Source organism: Leptosomus discolor, chromosome Z, assembly GCF_034619465.1.
Source record: "Leptosomus discolor isolate bLepDis1 chromosome Z, bLepDis1.hap2, whole genome shotgun sequence".
In the NCBI taxonomy this organism is placed as follows: Eukaryota; Metazoa; Chordata; class Aves; order Leptosomiformes; family Leptosomidae; genus Leptosomus; species Leptosomus discolor.
Window position 1 is genome coordinate 24,665,814 of NC_141419.1, and position 21,317 is coordinate 24,687,130.

The 21,317-nt window shown below is 34.5% G+C and overlaps 1 protein-coding gene across 8 annotated transcripts in view; it reads left to right on the plus strand.

The window, feature by feature from the left end:
- AP3S1 (adaptor related protein complex 3 subunit sigma 1) overlaps positions 1-20,836 on the plus strand; it is a 29,278-nt gene extending 8,442 nt beyond the window's left edge. For 2 of the 8 annotated variants that reach the window (XM_086479097.1, XM_086479106.1), the window contains 3 exons: positions 4,565-4,636; positions 10,216-10,323; positions 19,558-20,836. In XM_086479097.1, coding sequence (XP_086335223.1) covers positions 4,565-4,636; positions 10,216-10,323; positions 19,558-19,686 — 309 coding nt within the window. In that variant the 3' untranslated portion in view covers positions 19,687-20,836. Of the gene's footprint in view, positions 1-4,564; positions 4,637-10,215; positions 10,324-13,307; positions 13,344-19,557 lie in introns of those variants that run through there. The other 6 variants (XM_086479099.1, XM_086479101.1, XM_086479102.1 and 3 more) reach the window with 6 other exon arrangements.
- Positions 20,837-21,317: the final 481 nt, after the last annotated feature.

Sequence of the window (21,317 nt, forward strand, 5' to 3'; positions counted from 1 at the left end):
AAAGTATACAGAGATTAATTAAACATTTTTAATTTCCAGTCTGGCTCACAAGAAGGATCTGTTTAATCCTTTTAGCCATAGCAAACAGAAGTAAATGCATCTTACACTGGAAAAGCAGCCTCAGAAAGTTTATTGCTATGTCTCAACCCTGCATGCAACAGACTGGCAGTATATACACACCCATATCTACTCAAGCGAATAAGCTTCGTCTATTTTTTGTTGAGAATTGTTGAACCAGTTTCATATATTTTTGTTTACTATAGTTCAGCGACAACACAGGTGAGAGTAAGCCACCTGGAGTTTGTTGTGAATCATAAATATACTGAATTGTTTAAATAACTAGTTTTGTAGAGGGCCAGTTTGATCTCATGAGAATAATCTGATGAAATGAACCTAGAACTCAGAGTAGCACTTAAGAGTTTTCGATCTTGTAAACTGAATAAATCTATGGCGGATTAGACTATATATGGCAGTCTGCAGTTCTTTTCAGCCTGAAGTTCTTGTAATACTTAAGATACTTCTGTGAAGGTCACTTATATCACCCTTAGGTCAGAGCTGTTTCACAGGCAAGTCTTCTTGGCTTAGGCTTAATGAATGCACTGTTTATGTTGCAAATCAGACTCTCCCTCAGATTTTATACTGTGTTCAAACTAGATGTGTTTGGACACCTTAGGCAAATTCATACTGTTATTTATTGTCCATTTTCTTTCTTTCTTTTTTTTTTTTTTTTTTAAATACAAGGACAAGATTTTGTTTATTGTTTTCGGTTAATTGTATGAGCGATAGGGCAACATCTGTGCTGTGGCTGGTAGGTTTTGGATTCAGTGTAAATTGTGTCATCCCTTGTAGCTATTTCAGGGTCTTCTCCTTAGCCTGTGAAGTGTAAGGTTATAGTGCATGGAAATAAAGTACATAACAAAATATAACTAGCTGTAGACTGCCAAGAGGAAAAATTGAGTGACATTTACAATGGTACCTATGTTCTACACTAGTTGGAGTGTCAAGTAGCATTTGAACAGTCAAAATCAGTGAAGAGAGGACTCTCCATGGGCACACTGAATTAATTTTGTCTTAAGATTTACCATTGCTGTTTAGCCTAGGAAGAAGGATGGGATATTCTTTATATGAGTTACTTCATTTTTCATACCTGCTTTTGTTAGTATTTAACTTTATCTGGCATTAGGTGCATTTAATTGATTAAGTATTCTGATTTTTCTGCTAGTCCTGTTATCTTCGCAATATTAATGTATGTCTTATCCCTTTGTTGTCTTTTTTGCATAATTAAAAATGAGCTCTTTATGGTAAAAGTGTTTTTTTATGTTTTGACACATGGCTGAGTATAGGGAGCCCCTGGCTTGTAAATATCCAATAACAATTTGGTATTTTGGTTCATATACTTTACTCTCCAGGTGTGTATCTGACTTTATTAAAGCATATTTACTACAAAAGAGAGGTGTGGGGATTTTTTTTTTCCTTCTTCCTGTCGACTTGCATAGAGATGTGCATGGGTTCTTCTTTGAACTGTAAAAGATGATGATTTCAAAAACGAAGCACAAGGAGGAGCTAGTAGTTCACTTTACATGCATCCTTATTTTACTGCTATTCGACTCATTTATTAATGTTTCTTTTCCAGTAACATTATAAGGTGTGTTTGAACTGGTGTGTATGTGTGTGTTTCCTGAAACAATTGGTGTGTTTTCTGTTCTGGTTATTTTGATCTACAAGTCTGCAGCTTCTGAAGTAATTACTGAAGTACTTAAATTGTAGCACTGCTTGCCGTCGCGTGCAATTTATTTGACTCTCAACTACAATTATGATGAAAGTGGCTCTAATTTTATTTACTGTATTGATTATTTGAAATCGTCTTAAAATAAGTCAAGGAATGTTAGTGTAAGAAATCTGGTTTACCTTTGCTTTTAAAGACCAATTATTCGCAACGTGTAACTTGTATAACTTGCCAGTGCTGGCATTCCTCTGAGTGAACTCTCCATCACAAGTGGAACATTGAGGAAGTTTCTAAAGTTTTCATGAAAAATCCTTAGTTGGTAAAAAATCTCTCTGAAGAGTACTTAGTGCCAGTTGATTTCCCTTAGATTAAGAACTGTTTGGTGTGCATTACTGGTCATGCGTTGCAAGCGGAGATCTGTGAGTTCATTCAGTGTGTGGTGTTGTCACTGTGTGATGGGTAAATGTTTAAAAGTAACCATTGTAACTATGAATCAAGTGTTGTTATCAGAGAAGCCCTAGTTACTGGAAGACGGTCATAAAAATAAAACTTCTGTGTGGTTGATGTGTGGGCATGTGTACTGCTACTAAATACGTGTATCTGTAGGGGCCTTTTTTGAGTATTTTTGAGTTGGTTTTGGTTTTAACATGTTCCTTTGTTTTCCAAGGAACTAGATGGATGTCAGAGTATGTAAATTTATGTGCAAACTTGGTGATGTATATGAGGAATATTTTATTTTATTTCAAAAATAGTATTAGCTTTTTTAATTAAAACCTTTGGATAAAGGTTACATTTACACTCTATTTCCAATCTTCTTCCTGCAGCTAATATCAAACAGCACTGTTCTTGTAACCACATTCTCCTAAGGTACCAGGAAAGTAAGAGAACATCTCTGCTCATTTGTCTTGCTGCACATAGTTGTGAACTGTGTAGTTTGTTCTGCTTAACCTACAACTCTTTGTTTGCTCACATCCCTCCTTTATAGAAGACTGTTATTATCACAACAGATTAACAACTACCTGAAGAAAAAACCCCGATCTGCTTCGCTTAGCTTCAGTATAATTTAACAGAAACATATTCATTTACTTAGTTGACTGTTGTCGGTGAACCTTACTGTCTTCAGTCTGCCTGTGAAAATGCTCTATGTTTCTAGTTTAAGTTACGAATTGGTATTTTGGTATTAAAGAATAATCCTTGTTCTAAATGCATGGAGCATCAGATGTAGTTTGACTTTAAAATAGAGATTGATGACAGCAAAATGTGATCCTCTTCTCTTTTGTTGTGTAAGCAGGATTTGAGACTGGGAATTCAGATTTAAACTAATCATTCTTTATATGCAAGGTAGACAGCTAGAAATGGCTGATGTCAAGTTGACCCACTTCGCTGGGTCTGCAGATTTAAATATGTATCTATAGAAGCAGGCCTTTTATCCACTTTATTTTTGTCAGGAGAACATGGCTTCTCATTCCTATTTCTCTGGGTCTAGGCAGTTTGAAATCTGGTTCCTCTCGAAGGCTAAGACAGGATTGAAGAGAGAGTCAAAACCAGGTGTTTAACTTATTACATATTGCTGCTTTAGGGTTTGAGTTTAGAATTGCAAAAAAAAAAAATTACGTACAGTAACAACTAAATAATATTAAATGTATATTGTGACAAAATGGCCTTGAAACATATAATACTGAGATTAAATTTTTCCACACAATGCAGTTTATTTACTAGTCATTAATAAAATGATCTGTAAATTCTTACAGAAATTCTTTTTACTTTTGAGGACCCTGATCTCTCAAACTCAAGCATATGTTTAACTTGGAGATCTTGACACATCTTATCTAAGTCAGTAGGAGTTATCCCTTACATAAAGGGAACTATGCTTATACCTCTCTAAGACTGGAGTCTTTGTCAGCAGTCACTGCAAGCACATGGTGATTGACATTCAGGAGCTTTGGGAGTGCAAGTACAGTCTACCTTTTCATTATCTGGCCTGACTGGGGACTGGGGTGTCTTAGTGTACTAAAACTGGTGAACATAAGTCCCAAGGAATCTGTTACAGAAGTACCCAGGGCAGAGTAACTAACATCCAGACCACATGCGGCAGAGATGATCAGTGGCTGGGCTAGAGCCGCTGCTTGGATTTTTCTGCTTTGTGCACTTGCATTCTAGATTCAGGGAGTGGTTATTTCCCTGGGTACAAACTGACGAACTTCTCTAAATTTGCATGGTGGTGTGCCTGACAGGATCAGCAGGTGTGACATTAAGACAGCTACCTTTTCCTTGGTCGATCCTGAATTCAGCAGGTCTAAACCAGGTGAAAGCTGCTGTACTGTTGCTGGAAGCCGTAATGCTGACGAACTTGCATAATGCTGACAGTTTGCATTGCACATGTGTCTCTGTGTGGCAAAGTTAACAGTAGTCTGGTTAACCGGGAGATGCCTGCAGTGTAGCAATTGGTAAAAATAACAAAAATAATGAAAAAAACCCAGCTGATTTTTGCTTAATGATTGAGTTCTAATGAAATGGGAAGAAACACTTTGAATTGAAGCCTAGATGATGTTACTGTTTTTTCAAGATGCAACTATTGTTTAAAACTGTGACTTTTAGCAGAGTTATAGCATAAACTGACTTGTGCATAGTTTTGCCCCCTACAGATAGCATACTGTTGACATAATGTCAATCACATAATTTCTATAGATGCTTTTAATGCCTTAAAATCTGCCCAGTGTTTATTTTCTATATTTGCTTTTGTTAAACCTCACACCTAATGGAACTATTGAGTTTCTGTTAATGTTTGACCTCTGACTCTTTTTTTTTTTTTTTTTTTTTTTTTTTTTCTTTTTGCAGGTGTTTGTGGAAACACTGGACAAATGTTTTGAAAATGTCTGTGAACTGGATTTAATTTTCCATGTAGACAAGGTAATGTGATGAGCTCCTGTGCTCTTTCTTGTCAAGTAAAATGTTTGATTCAAATGGTACTTGCTATTAAACTCTGGTGTGATTCTACTTTTATTGTTAGTGAAATCCAGACAGTTTCTATCTTTATTGTTTTTAAAACTTGAAAGCTATGGTGGAACATGTCTTTCTGAGTAAAAATAAAATAATGTGGGAGATTTGCGTAGTGTTATTGCACATACAGTTGTAAGATTGGAGACATCTGAATATTCTCAGAGTAGGACTTAGTTTCAAGAAGTAATTTGTTCTATTTTGTTTACGATTAGGTGTTACATTACTCAGAACTGACATGGTTACAGAGTTTTCCAGTTAAGGCTGGCAGTTGCCTTTCAAATGCTATGCTTATGTAATTTAAATGCTGTGTGGATCTTTCTCTTCTAAATCTCTATCAGACATTACATCTTTTTTCAAACATTTAGAAACAACCTTGTATTGGTGTAGTACTAGATAATTTGGAGAACAGAGTATGGGAATGAGATAATGTTTCTTATGTGCTGTAACAGATGAGGACTTGGGGTGTCAGGGAGTGTAGTTTGTACAGAAGAGAATTCAGCTTCTCTTTTACAGATCAGCTGTATTAAAAACGAACAAGCCAACAAATTTGCTATAGCTGGAGCAAAACGTTTTCCAGAGGAGAAGGTTTATTTCAGTCTTGTACTGATTACTACTCTGACTACAGGAGTGTAACACTTTCTGATGGAAAAGACGTCACAGAAAGCCATCATAAGCGTCTTTTACAACTAAAATACTAGAATACATTCAGTTGGGATGTAAGGAGATACTTTTATTTTTCTTAATATTTGGGACCTATTGAAATATCCCTGGGAGTATCATAATCTCTTCCAAGAGTTTATTATCTGACCAGAACAGTGAACCCTCCAGAATCACATTGCAGCTTGAAGACAAGAAAATGTTTTTGCCAGATTTTCCTGGGAGAGTATTTTCTTGATGCATTCCTTTTGCACATTTGTTACAGCATGCATTCATGCTTTTAGACAGTGCATGGAACAGAAGTAGGAAGCACTCTTGATTTTTGTAAAACACGTCAAAGTCATTATTACAAAATGGCAATTTCAGTTTTTGAAAAGGTGATGTTCTCAACAGTCTGGTCTCTTTTAGAATATAAATGTAAGAAGTGTAGACTAGATATAAGGAAGACATTTTTTACAATGAGAGTGGTGAAACACCTCGTTGTGGAACAGGCTGCCCAGGGAGGTGGTAGAAGCCCCATCCCTGGAAACATTCAAGGTCAGGTTGGACGGGGCTCTGAGCAACCTGATCCAGCTGAAGATGCCCCTGCTCACTGCAGGGGGATTGGACTAGATGGCCTTGAAAGGTCCTTCCAACCCAAACCATTCTATGATTCCATGTGCCTTCAGTCTTTCACTTAAACACTGTTTTGAAAACGGTTGGAGTGCATTTTGCACTTCATTGCCACTTAATGCTTTTTTTAATTTGGAAATTCTTTTGTTTCTTTTGGAAAATAATTAGTGGAATTTTTGGTTAGAAAAAGTAAAGAAAATAATGTGTATTTTGTTAATTTAAAACATATTTGCAATGAAAAAGAAAATCTAGTTAGTATTAAAAATGTATATCTTGCTACTGCTTATATCTGAGCAAACTTTTGCTAGTACTGTTTTATTCTTATAGTGTATTTAAGAGAAGTGGATAAATGGCTTACAGTATTTACATTATATTATTGGTCGTGGTCATGATTTCCTTTTGTTACAGATTAACAAGTAAAATTAATTTTATTGTTACTTAGAAAGTCATCGTTTTTGGGGCAAGACAAAAAAATGGTTAAGCTACTGTGTCAATCCGTGCTTTATAAGTATTTTTAAATACTGCGTGCTAGAGTTGCATATTGCATACTAAATGTAGGAAGAAATAATTCAGAGAACAGTAAGAAGCATGATCCAAGGTATGGAAGAAGTTGTTGAATATTGAAGACAGTGGAGGCAGAGAAGTAAGAAGTATGTAAAAAAAGGAGTTGAAGGGCCTGAAGAAAATGAACAACTGTGTTTCTCAGAAATAAAGAACAGTTGGATATCAGATAAAAGTTTAGGAAGTAAGTATGAAACAAAGAAAATATATTTTTCATGTCTGATAATTAAATTATGGAATGCCATTTTCCCATTTTATCATAGATACCAAGAATATTATAAGTAGGTTCAAAAGTGATTAGACACATTAGCCAAAAAAAAATTTGACAGGGGCCATAAATACAATAATATAGCAAGAAATAGCAAACAATAATTGTTTCAGGTATCCTTAAGTTGGAGATATTTGAGAGCAGAGAATTTATATCAGGATTAATAGTACTCTTAAGATTTCTTGCATGTAAGTGTCAGCTGGTGAATTTTTGAAATCAGGTAATAAACTAGGTGGATTTTGCCTCTGACTTAATAAAGTTTAATAAATTTTTTTAAGCATGCTTGAGCATAAGTAGAAATTTTAACTTTTTTAAAGCAACTTCCATGATGGCAGATAAAATGTTATGACGTACATCTTGTGTAACATGAAATACTGAGCACGGAACACCAAAATAACTGCTCAGCAGTAATTCATGGTGCTTTAATTTGTACTGTGCACTTAGTACAGGACTTTCTGAGAGCAAAACGCTGATAAAGCAATCCTTTAAAACACCAACAGCTAGAGTAATGAAATAGTTTCTTTATGACTAAAAAGATTAAGGAAGGTATTTTCTTACTGTTTTGATGAAGAATACTAAGACTTCCTCTCTGGGCTTGTGTGCTTTAGAAAACAAAACAAAAATACGTCCGCACTGTTCTTTCTGTCTGTAAAGCTTATTGTAATATTTATAAATCTGCATATACAGTCTCAATGATGAGCTATTTTATTTGTGAGAAGCTATAGTCTCATTGTATTTACTCTCCTTCGTCACTGCATCCATCACAATAAGGATAATGACAATTACTGCCAAAGGCTGGGTGTTCGCACCAGTCATACATGTATACTGCTGTTCTGTACAGTTATGGCATCAGTGCTATAGCTGGCCAGAAACCTGAAGTTTGCCTGCTGCCCTTTTCTGTCTGCAGACAGTATCAGGGATAACTGTGAGTTGCGTGTTAATCTGTAGGTTGCTGGCATGTTGCAGACTTCTTTCAGCACTGACACGAAGGGGAACTGATGCCTTGGTGAGATGCGTACTTTGAACCTGTAAATCAAGTTCTTTGTCTGGGTATCGTGCAGTGGTTCTTGCCTTGTTTCGTTGTTGCAGTTGGGCTACAACCTTACTTTTATAATCGGTGGTCCATGTACTTAAGAAGCCTTTTTATTTTCTTTTTAATTTATAAAATAGTAAACCAGTTCAGATTCTTTGTTCATAGTGTCATAGAATAATTTACACTGGAAGGGACCTCTGATGGCCATGCAGCCTAGTTCCTCTGCTCAAGCTTGGCCACTTCTTGAATTTTTGTCGCTCTTCGTATTATACAAAATGGATCAGATAGGTCGTATCGTAGAGTCGTTCCCTGAACTGTCGTAGATAATGTGCACTTGTTGTAGGGACCTTGCACCACTACTGGTTTAAGGTGAAGTTACCAACTGGGCCTAATAAAGAATGTGATTGTGATTGCAAATCTGTCTACTTCTAAAACACATCTCTTGTACCATCTCCTCCCTGCAGAATTACCAAACCTGATATCGTGTTGATTGGCTTAAACTGTGATTCTGTAACATCTTTAGCCATACATCTTTAAAGTGGCAATCATTATGACCATCACCAGTGGTAGAGATGTACTGTCTTCTAAATGCTGTCAGTGGTTGTTGTTAACTTTTCGATTAAGGAAAAAAAAAAAAGACGTTTTTGTGTCTATTTTAATATTCACTTTATAATGGTTTCCATATTAAAATCTCTGATATTTTCTTTTTCATACTAACAACATCTTAAATCAACTTTTTGTATTTTCAACTTATATTATCAAGCCTTTGATATGAGTAAAATTAAGAATTGCCTGAAAAATCAGAATGTTCTTTCAGGTGATTCTGTTGAATAGATTGTATCTTTCATCTGGTGTCTACAAAGTAATTCTTTACAACTTTGTAACCAAATGTAAATTTATGGAAGACTTTTGGATTTAGTATTTCAGGTATCCCATACAATGTATTTACTAACTCATATTTGTGTACAGCTATAAACTGTTTCTTTATGCTATGAGTGAAAAAGAGTTTTCAGTAAAAAGAAGTAAATATTGCTGACATCTTTCAATGTATTTGTATTGTCAGTGTAGAGTAAGTTAGTGTTAGATTGTCTTTTTTGCTGATTGTGGTGCTAAAAAGTTTTTAAATTCACCTAATAACAAGCCAGGAGAATTAATTCTTCGGCACCAGTTTTATATTATGTTTTTTAGCTTGGTATGTGATGAGGGGCATGTACCAGGAGTAAGAGAGTGGCTCAGTAAGGATTGTTAATCTTTCTCATATTATTTGGTTCTTAAAGCTCTACTCACCAGGAATAGGCAGAGAGAAGAATCTATTTTCAGCCTCTCTAAACACATTCATTGTAAGTTTCTACTGAAGTATAGTAATGATTTATCAGGGAAACAACTCTTCAATTTATTTTTGAGGTATGGTGCAAAACTAGGGAGTATGGTGTTTTTTTTATATATGACTAGCAACTCATGCTTCGACCTGTTTGATTTAGAGATTTACTTCTATTTCCTTGATCCACAGGGAAATTGCAACAATATCAAATCACACAGTGTGTTTATTTAAAAAAATAATGATATATTTATTGTCTTCAGAATTATAATGGGATTACAATATTATACATTACATATTAACACTGGATTTTTACTATAAAGTATGTGGAAGCATGCCTTTTTAAGAAAAAAAATTAATCTTTAGATTAAGTGCAAATACAGACTCTGAAGCAGAGATTCATGAACGAGGACTCGCATCCCCAAATCAGGATTGCAGGGAAGAGGGATATTTAGGCATACTTATTTCATTAATGTCCCTGGCTGGCTTGTGTAGTCCTTCAGTTTGAGTCCTAGATGCTAATCTTCGTCCTAGATGCTGAAAACTCCCTGCTTATGGTGTAGCTCAGGTATGTTAATTCTACTTGTAAGCCTAGTCTTGGTACCCGTGGTGAGTGAGCATCACTATGTTTCTCTTCCTCATAGGTGTAGCTCAAAGTAGGTTTTACACATCTATTTGTGAGCAATTTGTTTCATCTTGAGAACCTGCTCCTTAGAGGTGTTACTACTGTTAATACTAATTAGAATTCTTGTCCATAGTGCTTGGATAGAAAACAGGTACTGAAAGAAAGATGAATGTGAATGTTTCTTCTAGCACTGATAAGCGAAGTGGTATAGATGATGAATTTGTAACAGAACTATGTGGAAAGAAGATACTGGAGAAATGAACATCAAGTTAGGAGCTTTGTTAAATAAATTGCTAACATTAATTAAGTGATTTAGAGAACATATGTGTTCCTCTATTGAGGAATCTAGATATCAACTGTCCAGATGCGTGTGGGACATTTTGCATTTTTAAATTTTCTTTTCATCTTTTTTTAGGTCCATAATATATTGGCTGAAATGGTGATGGGTGGAATGGTTTTGGAGACCAATATGAATGAAATTGTCACTCAGATTGATGCTCAAAATAAACTGGAGAAATCTGAGGTAAGAATGATGCACTGTTTAGTTTCTAAACTAAAAATATGGTTGTAGAAAGTGCATGATGTGTAATGCTGTTTGTCCTTCAGAGCAAACAATATATGGCTGCTTGCTTGTAACGGTAAAAACTCACGATCTGTCATTAGGTTAAGGTGTCCTATCTTTCATCATAAGTAATAATTAGAGTTGCTGCTGATTAGTTTTTGCTATTTGTACCTAATAGCATTGTGCGCTATTGCTATTGAGATACTTCTATGGTTCTCTAAGTTTCTCTTGCACAAAGCATTTTATTTCTAGTGTATTTATTATGCTGCACTAGTGACTATAACACTTAGATTAAATTAGATAAAGAGCGTGTATACAAAGACTCCGTATTCCTGTCTGCTAGTATGTTTCTAGCATCTGAAATAAATGGCAGCATATTTAGTGTCACAATAATACTGCAACACAAAATGATAAATTGCACTGAAATGGACTAGATAGATAGAATTTGAAGCCCGGTTTTAGACCCTTTAAAGTAAATACAAATTCTGCCGTTTTGGTAATCTGAACATTTGATCTTCAGTTGAGTAGATTCGAGTGAGAAAATTATCCTCTGTATATGCTCATAACAGCCTGAGCGAGGGGTACTCAAACAAGTTGTGGGAATTCCTTTTCCATTCAACAATTGTCAAATTTTTGTTCAGGAAAGAAACTTAGAAAGAATTTTAGAATTACTTTAGCTATGACACAGAATACTACTGTTCCTTTAACATCACCAGACATGCTCTGTAAGCCAAAATACTACTAGTACATCTTAGGTAAGTCTGTGATTGATTCTTACTAAGAGTAATTCCACAGAAGAACACATCATCTGATTTTTGAAGCGTAATACGCAAATTTCTAAACAAATCTTTTCTTGAATTAGAGACTATATCTGAAGTTTAAGTCAGCTGAATAGAGTGAAATATTGCAGATGGCATAAATATGCCCTAAATGACATTTTTAGGAGAAGACTTCCTAGTTTTAGCATAAGTGGAACAGAGAGAAATGAATTCTTCATTTTTTTTTGTGGTACAACATATACTGTTCTCCTAATCTGCAATCTCACACTGCACCACCTCAAGTCTCTTAATTGTCTGTTTTGCACAACTTCCAAACTGTATCCAAGAACAGGACAACCCTGTGTGAAAAACAGGAAAAAGCTAGGTATAATATGATACAGTGCCTAGCAATATACATTCAGAAAGATTGTATTGTAAATCATTAAGATATCCAAAATGTTCATTTTAACATTTTTCTCAAACTCAGAAGGAGCCATTGATCACAGAGATGAGTATTTAGAATTATTCTTATAAAATTTTACTATATTTGAATAAATTCTGTATACAGTTATTTTTCTTTATTTGATGGAAAAGTAACCTAGTGGTCCAAGAGCTGAACTTACTGAGCAACTATATTCTACTGTGTATTATCCACAGATCAGTTTTACCTGAAAATGTTTAATTAAGGTATTTATTCTTAATTATGTAAATTATGTTACCAAATCAACTATACATCAGTCCCTGACTAGTCATCTGAAACACATCAATTAACAGCAGCCAGCTGCAATATTTGCTGTTTCCAGTTATTCATCAGTAAGTCATCCCTTCTTTTAAGATGCTTTTAGTATACAGGTAGGTGGTAGAAGATAGAAAAAAACATGTAGAGCTCAGAGCATATGCAAGGCAAATAGCAACTTGTTCCTTTACACTTAGCAACAAATTATAGAAGGTAAAGAAGTAGCAGTAATAAATTTAAACACTTGGTGACTGGGATGGAGTAGAACATGTCACAGTCTGCTCACCACAAATGCTTTTTTTTTTTTTTGTTAGTTCAGTGACTTTCTTTTCAAATGTCACAATTACTGTAATGGTGAGATACTTCACAATATTTGGTAACTATTTCCTCAGATCATTAATCATTTGTTTCATGTATATCCACAGAAATTTCCTGATTGCTATTTCTTTTCCTTTTGTCTTTTTGGTCAAGATTGTAAATCTTTCAACATGTGTTTCCTGAACATGTATTTTCAAGATACAAGCAAATCCAATTCCTATAAATCAAAATCAGTAATAACTTAATAATATTTTTGAATGCTGGTCCCTAAGAAATCAAAACTAGTGGATCTTCTTAGTTTTCTTTAATTTAAAAATATGTAAATTATTTTTAAAATTTAGAAATTATTATTGATATAGTCTGTAGTTCATGGAACTGCCACCTATGCAACAGCACTCTTGCTTTAGTCTGGCTTGTTAGACCTCCGTCATAGTTCTCATGTCCATGAAGTAGCTGCTTGAACGTTAAATTGCTTTTTGTTTTATAGCTGAAATAATGAAGTTAATAAAGTTGTAACTAAGCTACATTTTCAGAAATATTTTAAATTTTGTATTGTGCCCACCTGGCTTCCCTTGATATACAAAATTTAGCCATTTGACCTCAGGTATTTGTTTACTTATGTATTAGGTTTCTAAACAGGCTTTCAGTTAGAATTTAGTGAATGTATTTACTAAAATCACAAATATTTGAGCAAAGTTATTGACTCAAAGAATTTGTTAATGCTTTCAACAGAGATTAATTATTTAAACCACTATGAGGGACTCCCTAGCTTTGATTTCTGTTTCAGCTCTTACATTGCTTGGATGGGCTACAAAGGAAATTCTATTTCTACCCTGAGATGTGTTGTCTTAAATGCATTTCGCTACCTTTCAGTTTAGTGTTTTATCTGTGAATGGATCTATGGTCAATCCTCCTAAAGCTGAAGAATGATCGTTGTGATTAAGGGAGGGAATTTTTGGGAGAGGGGTCAATGGGATTTTATACAGAGCCTCTGGAAGTATTGTAGGTAAAGCTGGGCTACCTTTTCTCTATTTGGAGTGTTCAGCGGTGTGTGATTTAGACTTTTAAGTTGGACCTCATTTTTTCCGAACCTCCTGATCTTTTCTAGCTCTTTCCATTCTTCTCTCTTACAGACCTTTATCTTTCAGTCTCCCAGACAGGAGAGGTAGACAAAGGTATTGCTGACTTTTAGAAAAAATGTACTTTTAACAAAAAGGGAAAGCAAAATGATGTCAAAGGCAATAAATTACGTAGGCCAGACTCAAAAATTATGTGTAAAAATACCCATACTAGTCCTTGTAGCCTACTTTTTGTGCTAGTTTCTTCTTGTAGTTCCCTCATCTTTTTATTGGCTATAGTGTATTTTACTAGCTTTCCATTGACATCATATTTTTTATTTTATTTCTCTTCCTGCATTTTAAAATTTAACTTTTCTTTATATCATTGTTTCAGAAAAAAAGGATTATGAACTTGTGTGAATATTAACAAAAACCCCTGCAAAACTAATCTGAATAAAAATTGAACACACAAATAACAAAATATGATGTGATGACATAATACAAATGACTTCGTTATTGGGAGAATTTTGTACCTGATAATCTAAAATAGGTAATATGAACTCTTTTGCTTCACCATTTAGTATTTCTAAATGAAAACAAAGAACTTTTACCTGTTTGCAAAGAGGAGTTTCAGAACAAGTTTCAGGTGAACAAAATGTTAAAAAAACCCCCAGGAAAACCAACGAACTCAAATAGTGCTATATATACAGAACAAAATTATCAGTGCAATTTGCAAAGCCGAGATAGAAATACCAAAGTTGATCTTTCAAACTGAAGTGTATCAAACATAAAATGAGAAGGGCTGTCAGCATGTACTCAGCTTCAGCTGTACATTTGCTGCCCTTGCAGTCTGAATCACTGGATTTTGCTTTAAGATACCTCGGTAACTGCAGTCATGGAACATGAATATTAACAAGGAACTGAAAAAGGAGGAGGAAAATATATGTTTGAAGTTCAGTTTATGGTCATTGTCCCCCGTCATTTGCTGTTTGAAACATTTAGTTTGGCTCCAGTTTTGGGGTCAGTCGATATTAATTGCAGTACTTCAAAATTCATTTCCACTCATTTTAATTATCTGTGTGTTTTAAATAGCTGGAATCTTAAGCAGATGAAATTTATTTCATTTATTAATAGCTTTGCTCTTTACTTTTTACATGATCTTTTTAGGGTAAAGTAATGTAATACCTTTGAGATTTAACAAATACAATTCTGTAATTGGATTTAGTAGCACTAAGTTGTAAAGTGTTAGCTAAAAGTATTTTTGGGTAGTATGAAATATTTTACCTAAATTTGAACTATGCAATAGCACATGAAGAAAATCAATCAAATGACCTTCCTCTGCCTAATATGTCAACACTTGTAACATATAATCTGTATTTCGTTGTAACAGTAGGGAGCTTGATTTCAGGTTTGGGTTTGTTTTATTTTTATTTCTGCAAGGCTACTTTTCTTTTTCTCTGTTCTGCTCACACATACTCTGTTTTTATTTTTGGGTCTGGCAATGAAAAACAAACAAACAAATAATTAATCATTCCCATCCATTACTCTCTTTGTGATTCAAGTGCTTAAAATTTCTAAGAGTATGTCTTAAGTCTTCTTATCTGTTTGGCCTCATTTTGATATACTTGCAGACTTCATTTTGTTTTTTCTCTAATTATGTTCATTTATTTAACTTCATAAGCAGGGTACATGATCATTCCTTTATATCATGTATTGCATCCTTTCATGATTTCATAACCCTGCTGCTTTGAAGTCATACTTGTTCTGGAAAGAAGCATTGGTGTGAAACAGCAGCAGCAGAGAGGTCCTAGTACCTCAGAAATACTTGGAAAAGGGAGGCTTATTTTGCAAATGGTTAGCCTTCATTATTTTGTTTTCTGGTAGGCTTTACATTTTTATACGTTTATTTTAGTGATAGCTAGCTCTGTATAAAGTTGTTTGTTATGGTGGTTTGAGTATTTTTTTTTTTCTATTTGGATATGCATATTAACTACATTTGTGATGTCCAATACTTTTTCCAAATGATCTGAATTTCTTTTTAAAGAGTAGAACAATATTTCTGGGATCACTTTCGTATAAAGTTATCAGTGGGGCATTATGAGAAAGGGTGATGATGAGAATAAGGGTAATTGATTCCTGTAGTGATAAATAATGACCTTAGTAAACTAACAGCAGCTCATAGTTCTCAGTTGATAGACTAGGACCAGTAGAATAAAAGTTCTGTTGTTAAATATGTCTATTTCAGTCTTTCAAATAGTATTATTGTTTTGCATATGTGGCATTGCTCTTTCACTCTAAAAGTATATGAACATGTTTACAAGCATTTTCTATGGTAACTGAACCTAAAATTTTGATATACAGTGTTTCAACATTAAAGTACAAGCTTCAGTGACAGATGAAATTCAGAATACAAAGCAGGTGTGGCAAAAATGTGATGTACTGGCTTATTGTAATACCAGCTGTATGCAATTTGTACTGTATTTCTGAAATGTCATTAACATGTCTTAAGTTTCATTTTCACTTAAGTCGTTTGCTGGCTGTGACAATTGATCATTCACTGCATGTTCAAAGCTTGCTATGTGTTTTGTTTTGTTTTGTTTTTTCAAGTGAAGCAGTTTTTTCTTTGCACCTCACCAACTTACCTGCTGAATTATTTGGTAAAAAAGACAGTTGAAACTTGTCCAGTTCAATGTTACAGGGATGGCTCTTTTAATCAGGTACCTCTATAAAACTCCTTAAAAGGACACTGAGCTGGAAGTACTTCTTCTAGCATCTTTGTGTTTATAGATACAGTTCACTTTCTGTAAAAGAAATGATAAATAAATGGAAGGACTGCATACTGGTTCACTGTTTGACATGCTAAAAAGGAATGCTAAGACATTCGGGTGTAATAGCATTTGAAATAACGTATTAGTTATCCAGTTTGGGAGTTGAAGTACTTTTCAGTCATTTTATCCATTAGACATTTTTTACGAACTGTTTGCTCTGTCTTAGAAATATTGTATAACTGTACTGTGCTTGATAGAGTTGACATTAATTGTGATAAATAGCGTTCTGCTATGCATATTATATATACATTGAATTACAAACCCACTTAATATAGAGAATTACAGGAGAAAAGAATGTAACAGTTTGAAAATCTCTGCTCCAGCATGTGATAGTGAAAAACAGTCTCGCTGCCAAAAAAAAGAGGTAATCTGAAATTCATAGTACTTTTGTCAAGGGTCTTTGCTGATCCTGGTCCAGAAGGCTCCTCCTGAAATGTGACTCTTGGAAGTCGTGACTGTATAGGAGGGTGGAAGGGCAATGCTCATGTCAGTTGTGGTATTTTAAATAATTCTCAATTATGTCTCCATTGTATCCTATGCCTTTGGGGCGGGAGGCAGGGACTGTAAATCTGTGTAAAGAGGATAGCTGCAGGTAGGTAAAAATAATGAATTATTATTAAAATCAGTTATACTAAAACTTTTATTTGCCCATTAAGACTAAGTAGTTTCCATTAAATTAGAGTGAGGAATCTCCATCCTAGTCACCTAGAAGACATCTCTCTTTTGAATTGCCAGCCATGCCTGTTTGTGTGGACCATGTCCATCACTTAAGATATTTTTCTGGTTTACCATTGTTTCAGTTACAAATTGTATAATTCATTGCTTTTGTTAGTGCTTTATTAGTATTTTCATCTTTTCTATGGAAAACAGTTTACATTGCCCCGCTTCTGGTTTTGCTTAAAGATTTTTTTTCCAATTACTGAATATAGAATTTAAAGGATAGAACCAAATAAAAAGGAAATGCATTTATTGTTTTACCTGATAAAATTTCACTGGTAGTTACTTCTTCATTGCAAATTATTATTTCCAGTTTCTCAAATATAAAAGGACAGTGTTGAGCAGCTTCGTATCTTCTGCACTTTTTTTTTAATAAATAACAAATTACAGTGTCTAATACAGTTCCTTTAAGATACTGCAGATTCAGGGATGCAGATTTTGGGTACTTGCATTTCTTAATACTACTGGTGTTAGTTCTAGGTTTTCCCCTTCATGAAGGTATTGCAATTGAAACAGCTTCTGAAGTAAATGACCTAATAGACTTGGTGATGTTAAGGGAAACCAAGGAAGAAGAGGCTTTGAAAATACTTTTTGCACCTTTTTATTTTTACTGAGTCTGTATGTCTGAGAACCAGTTATTTGGATTATGTCAGGGCCAAAGTGAGGGCAAATCATTTGGTTGCATTGGAGATTTGAGATTTCCTGTGCTTTATCCTTTACCCCGACACGCCTTTCCCAACTTTGGCATGTCTCATAGATGAGTGTTTGGCAGAGGGGATGTTATAACAGACAACTTAGGGCTTTCTGGTCTCTGTTCCTGGTATTGGGAATCCTCCTGTGACTAAAATACAGGGATTTATGATGCTTTAGCGTTTCCACATGATATAAAAGGGTTAGTTCAAAATCTGAAAATTTAATCGGTTTCATTTTGACTGTGGGTTATGTTTTTGAAGGGAGAAGGAGAACAGTAGGTAGGATTTTGTGTGGAAATCTTATGTTAATTTGGCATTACTTTTGTTTGTTATAAGAGAGTAGTAAAAGGGAGAAAATTTTTTTTTGGGACAGCCTTCAAAAATTGGAGTTGTTATCTGGGAAATGTATGGTGTGTCTGCCTCCTTTTGTGCAGGAGTGCAGGTGTACTCCTCAGTAGTTACACCCTGTAACTGCAGTGAATTTCAGGGAAGATCAAGAATCTGAAAAGGTTGTACTTTGAGCAGTAGTTACCTACCAACACTGTTTAATAATCAAATATGACACAAACTTTTCCAGAAGTTTTTTGTGTTTTGTTTTGCTGTGTTTCTTGCTCCGAATTATGTTATCTGCAAATGCACTGGTTTCTTCAGTCTTTGACACTCTTGTAAAGACAGACCTTCCATTTCTACAGGTTTAGTCTTGTTTAACCAGTTCTTAGCATGTTGCTTTGTTTCTTGTGGATTGCTCCTTTTTACTGGGCCTGCAAGATGCCACATTGTAAAACTGTAGTAGTTCTGAAAATCACTTTCTGGTTTGTATTTTTAATCCTACTTTTAAAACATCAAACTAAAAAGTTACTTTTTTACATATTCACAGAATTGCGAATATAATGTCTTTTTTTGCAATTAAGAGCTCTATTTTTAAAATCTTCCAGGCTTCTTTTTTTCCAACAAGAACAAAAATTATTTTTACACTTTCGTGGCAAGCCTGAACTAAAACCACACAGCTAATTCTGAACACACATAGAGAATCTGAACTTTTAGGAGGAACATTTCCATACTTAAAATGAACAGTGTCTTTTTCTACACAGCGTTAAAAATACAGTAACAACTTAATACTGTTAATAGACCTTAAAATAATAAGATTTTGAAGAGTTGTTCTTCAGAAGCAATAGGGAAAGGTCATGTTCTTCATGTCTTCAGAGCTCTGAGCTGTAAATCACCTTTGTTATTGGCAGTTATTTTATCTAAAAGGCAAAACTGAATGGAAGTAATAAATGAACTTACATCTGTATTGTAAAACTTGCATATTGATACAGAAAGACTCTGTCTTTAAGTGAAGAGAGACTGCGTACAGTAAAGGACTTTAATACAAAATAGGTACTTCGGTGCTTATTTGGCGTAACCAGGTGGTTATGTAATGTTCCAGTGTGCCCAGGGGCTGCAGATATGTTAGCATATAATTAGAACTGTGGCACAACAGCTTTCTCCAGTTGGTCTATAGAAATGATCTCTCTCTGCATGCTCTTTATCACCCACAAATGCAAGGTGTTTATCCTTTTCATCTTGGGGTAAGCCACCTTGAAATCCTTTATATATATATGTGTATATATATATATATATATATATTCATTTAGATAAGTAATATGGTTCAACTGACATTCAGTAGCTTGTTACTTTGAGGTTACAGGTTCAGAATATGTAACCTCAATGTTAGTCAACTGTGAACCATGTGAACTTTTAGAGTAAGTACAAAACAAATCAGCACCTTGAACTTCAAATACCTCAAGACTGTTCTAGAACCTACACATTACCATGCTTGGATAAGCCTCCTATTCCTCCCTGCATACTTTTCCATCAAGTTGACATTACATGTTTTACCATATAAAAAGGAATGTGTGAACTGTTTTCTCTTTCTGGTTTAATATTTCCAAATAACCCATTTCATTCCAAACACAATTACCATCTGGTCTTTCTAATTGTGTAACCATGGAAATACTTGAAAAGTTAGTTGTCTGTGTATATTGCTAGTGAATCTTCATGTGACCAACTTTGCCTGACTTGCATTTTTCCTCACTTTATACACAGGCTGGTTTAGCAGGAGCTCCAGCCCGGGCTGTTTCAGCTGTAAAGAATATGAATCTGCCAGAGATCCCAAGAAATATTAATATTGGTGACATCAGTATAAAAGTGCCAAACCTGCCCTCTTTTAAATAACATGGCCACTCCAGGTAAAACCAAGGAAGAAATGTAATAGAGATTTACCGCATAATTGTTTACTAAATAAATGACATGTCTAACTTTTACTATTTGGATAAAACTCAAGGTACTGTATAGACATAATTCAAAAAATCAGTGTGTGGAGTTGAATGTTGCTTTTGTCTTGTTTGTGAAATTAAAGGAAATGGGTAGTTCCAGTGTGACTTTTAAATTACATTCCTATGCCCTTGTAAGGCATATCACTGTGTCCCGGCTGCTGCAGTATTTTGGGAAAGTATTTAAGATGTTATTTACTTTGTATAACCTATAATGCTGAGTTTTTTGTATAGTCAATAAGGTCTATAATTAGTGCATACCTTAACTGCGTTTGTCATGATAATTTAAGACTTAAGTGCAAATGTTGCATGAAAACAGTAAACTCTTGTTTTGTTTAAATAAAATCATAACAAACTGGACTTCTAAATACCCGTTTGTCTGAAATCTACTCTTTGTAATAAATCATGCTATTTTCTATTCATGAAGCCAATTGACTATATATAAATACTGTTGTAGCAAGCACTAATGTTGTAGTTTAATCTCTGAAGGAATTACACTGGGGTGTTGTTGAACATATTGGCTCTTTACATTTCTCACAAAAGCTGTTCATTATTATTCTGAAAGAAAAACTGCCTTTACTGAAGTTCCAATGCCTTCTGTTTACATGTAGATGTTGAGAAGATACTTGCACAATCTGATAGACTTTCCCTGATGGTCTGACTTTGTTTTGTGAAAAATGGTCTCTGCAGTTGCTGTGTTCTGAGAAGTACAAAATGGGCTGAGGAGATTGGGCAGCTCAGAACTGTAAATGTGAGTGTATCAAGAAATATGATAAAGGCACTCTGGAAAGATAAATGAGGATACTTTAATAGGGCCTCTGTGCCTGGTGACAGTTGTGATTCTCTGCTTCGAGAATTAGATTCATGAATATTGTTAAGACCTCAGAAAATCTATCACCTCTGTGTAAGTTGCTCAGCTCTTAAACTCTTCTGTGATTTAAAAAAAAATAAAAGGGGATAGTGATTGTTTTTTATAATCATGCTTTTAAGCTCTGTGTGATGTACAAGTCTGTTTAAATGAATAATAAAAATATCATTGGGATATTTAAAAATTCCCGTGAAGTTGTCTTCTCCAAAAAAGTGTGCAGTGAATACTCTATGAAAATACAATAATAGTGTATCAAGGACAACACATTTCACTAGTCTGAGAGGTGCTGTGTTACTTCAGAAATTTGGATTTGATGTAAACCAAGCATTCTTTTCCTTTGAGTTGAACGTTAAGACATACCCCATAGCATAAACTTGGAATCACATCACATTCTGTGTTTGATCTATAGTAACTATTGTTGATCCCTTTTGAGAGCATTTGACAGAAACAAAGAGGAATTACTTTTGAAGTAGAAAATCTGATACAGTTAAAGGAATTTTATTGTATTTCTTGGGGAGGGAAAGAAACTTCATGTATATTGTTCATATTATATTTAATAAGCATCAAGTGACACTATTTTATAAATGCTTTTGAAAACAGAATTGCCCTCTCCATAGTTCTTGAAAAGAATATTTATTCTTCTAAATTCACTTTCTTGGTTTGAG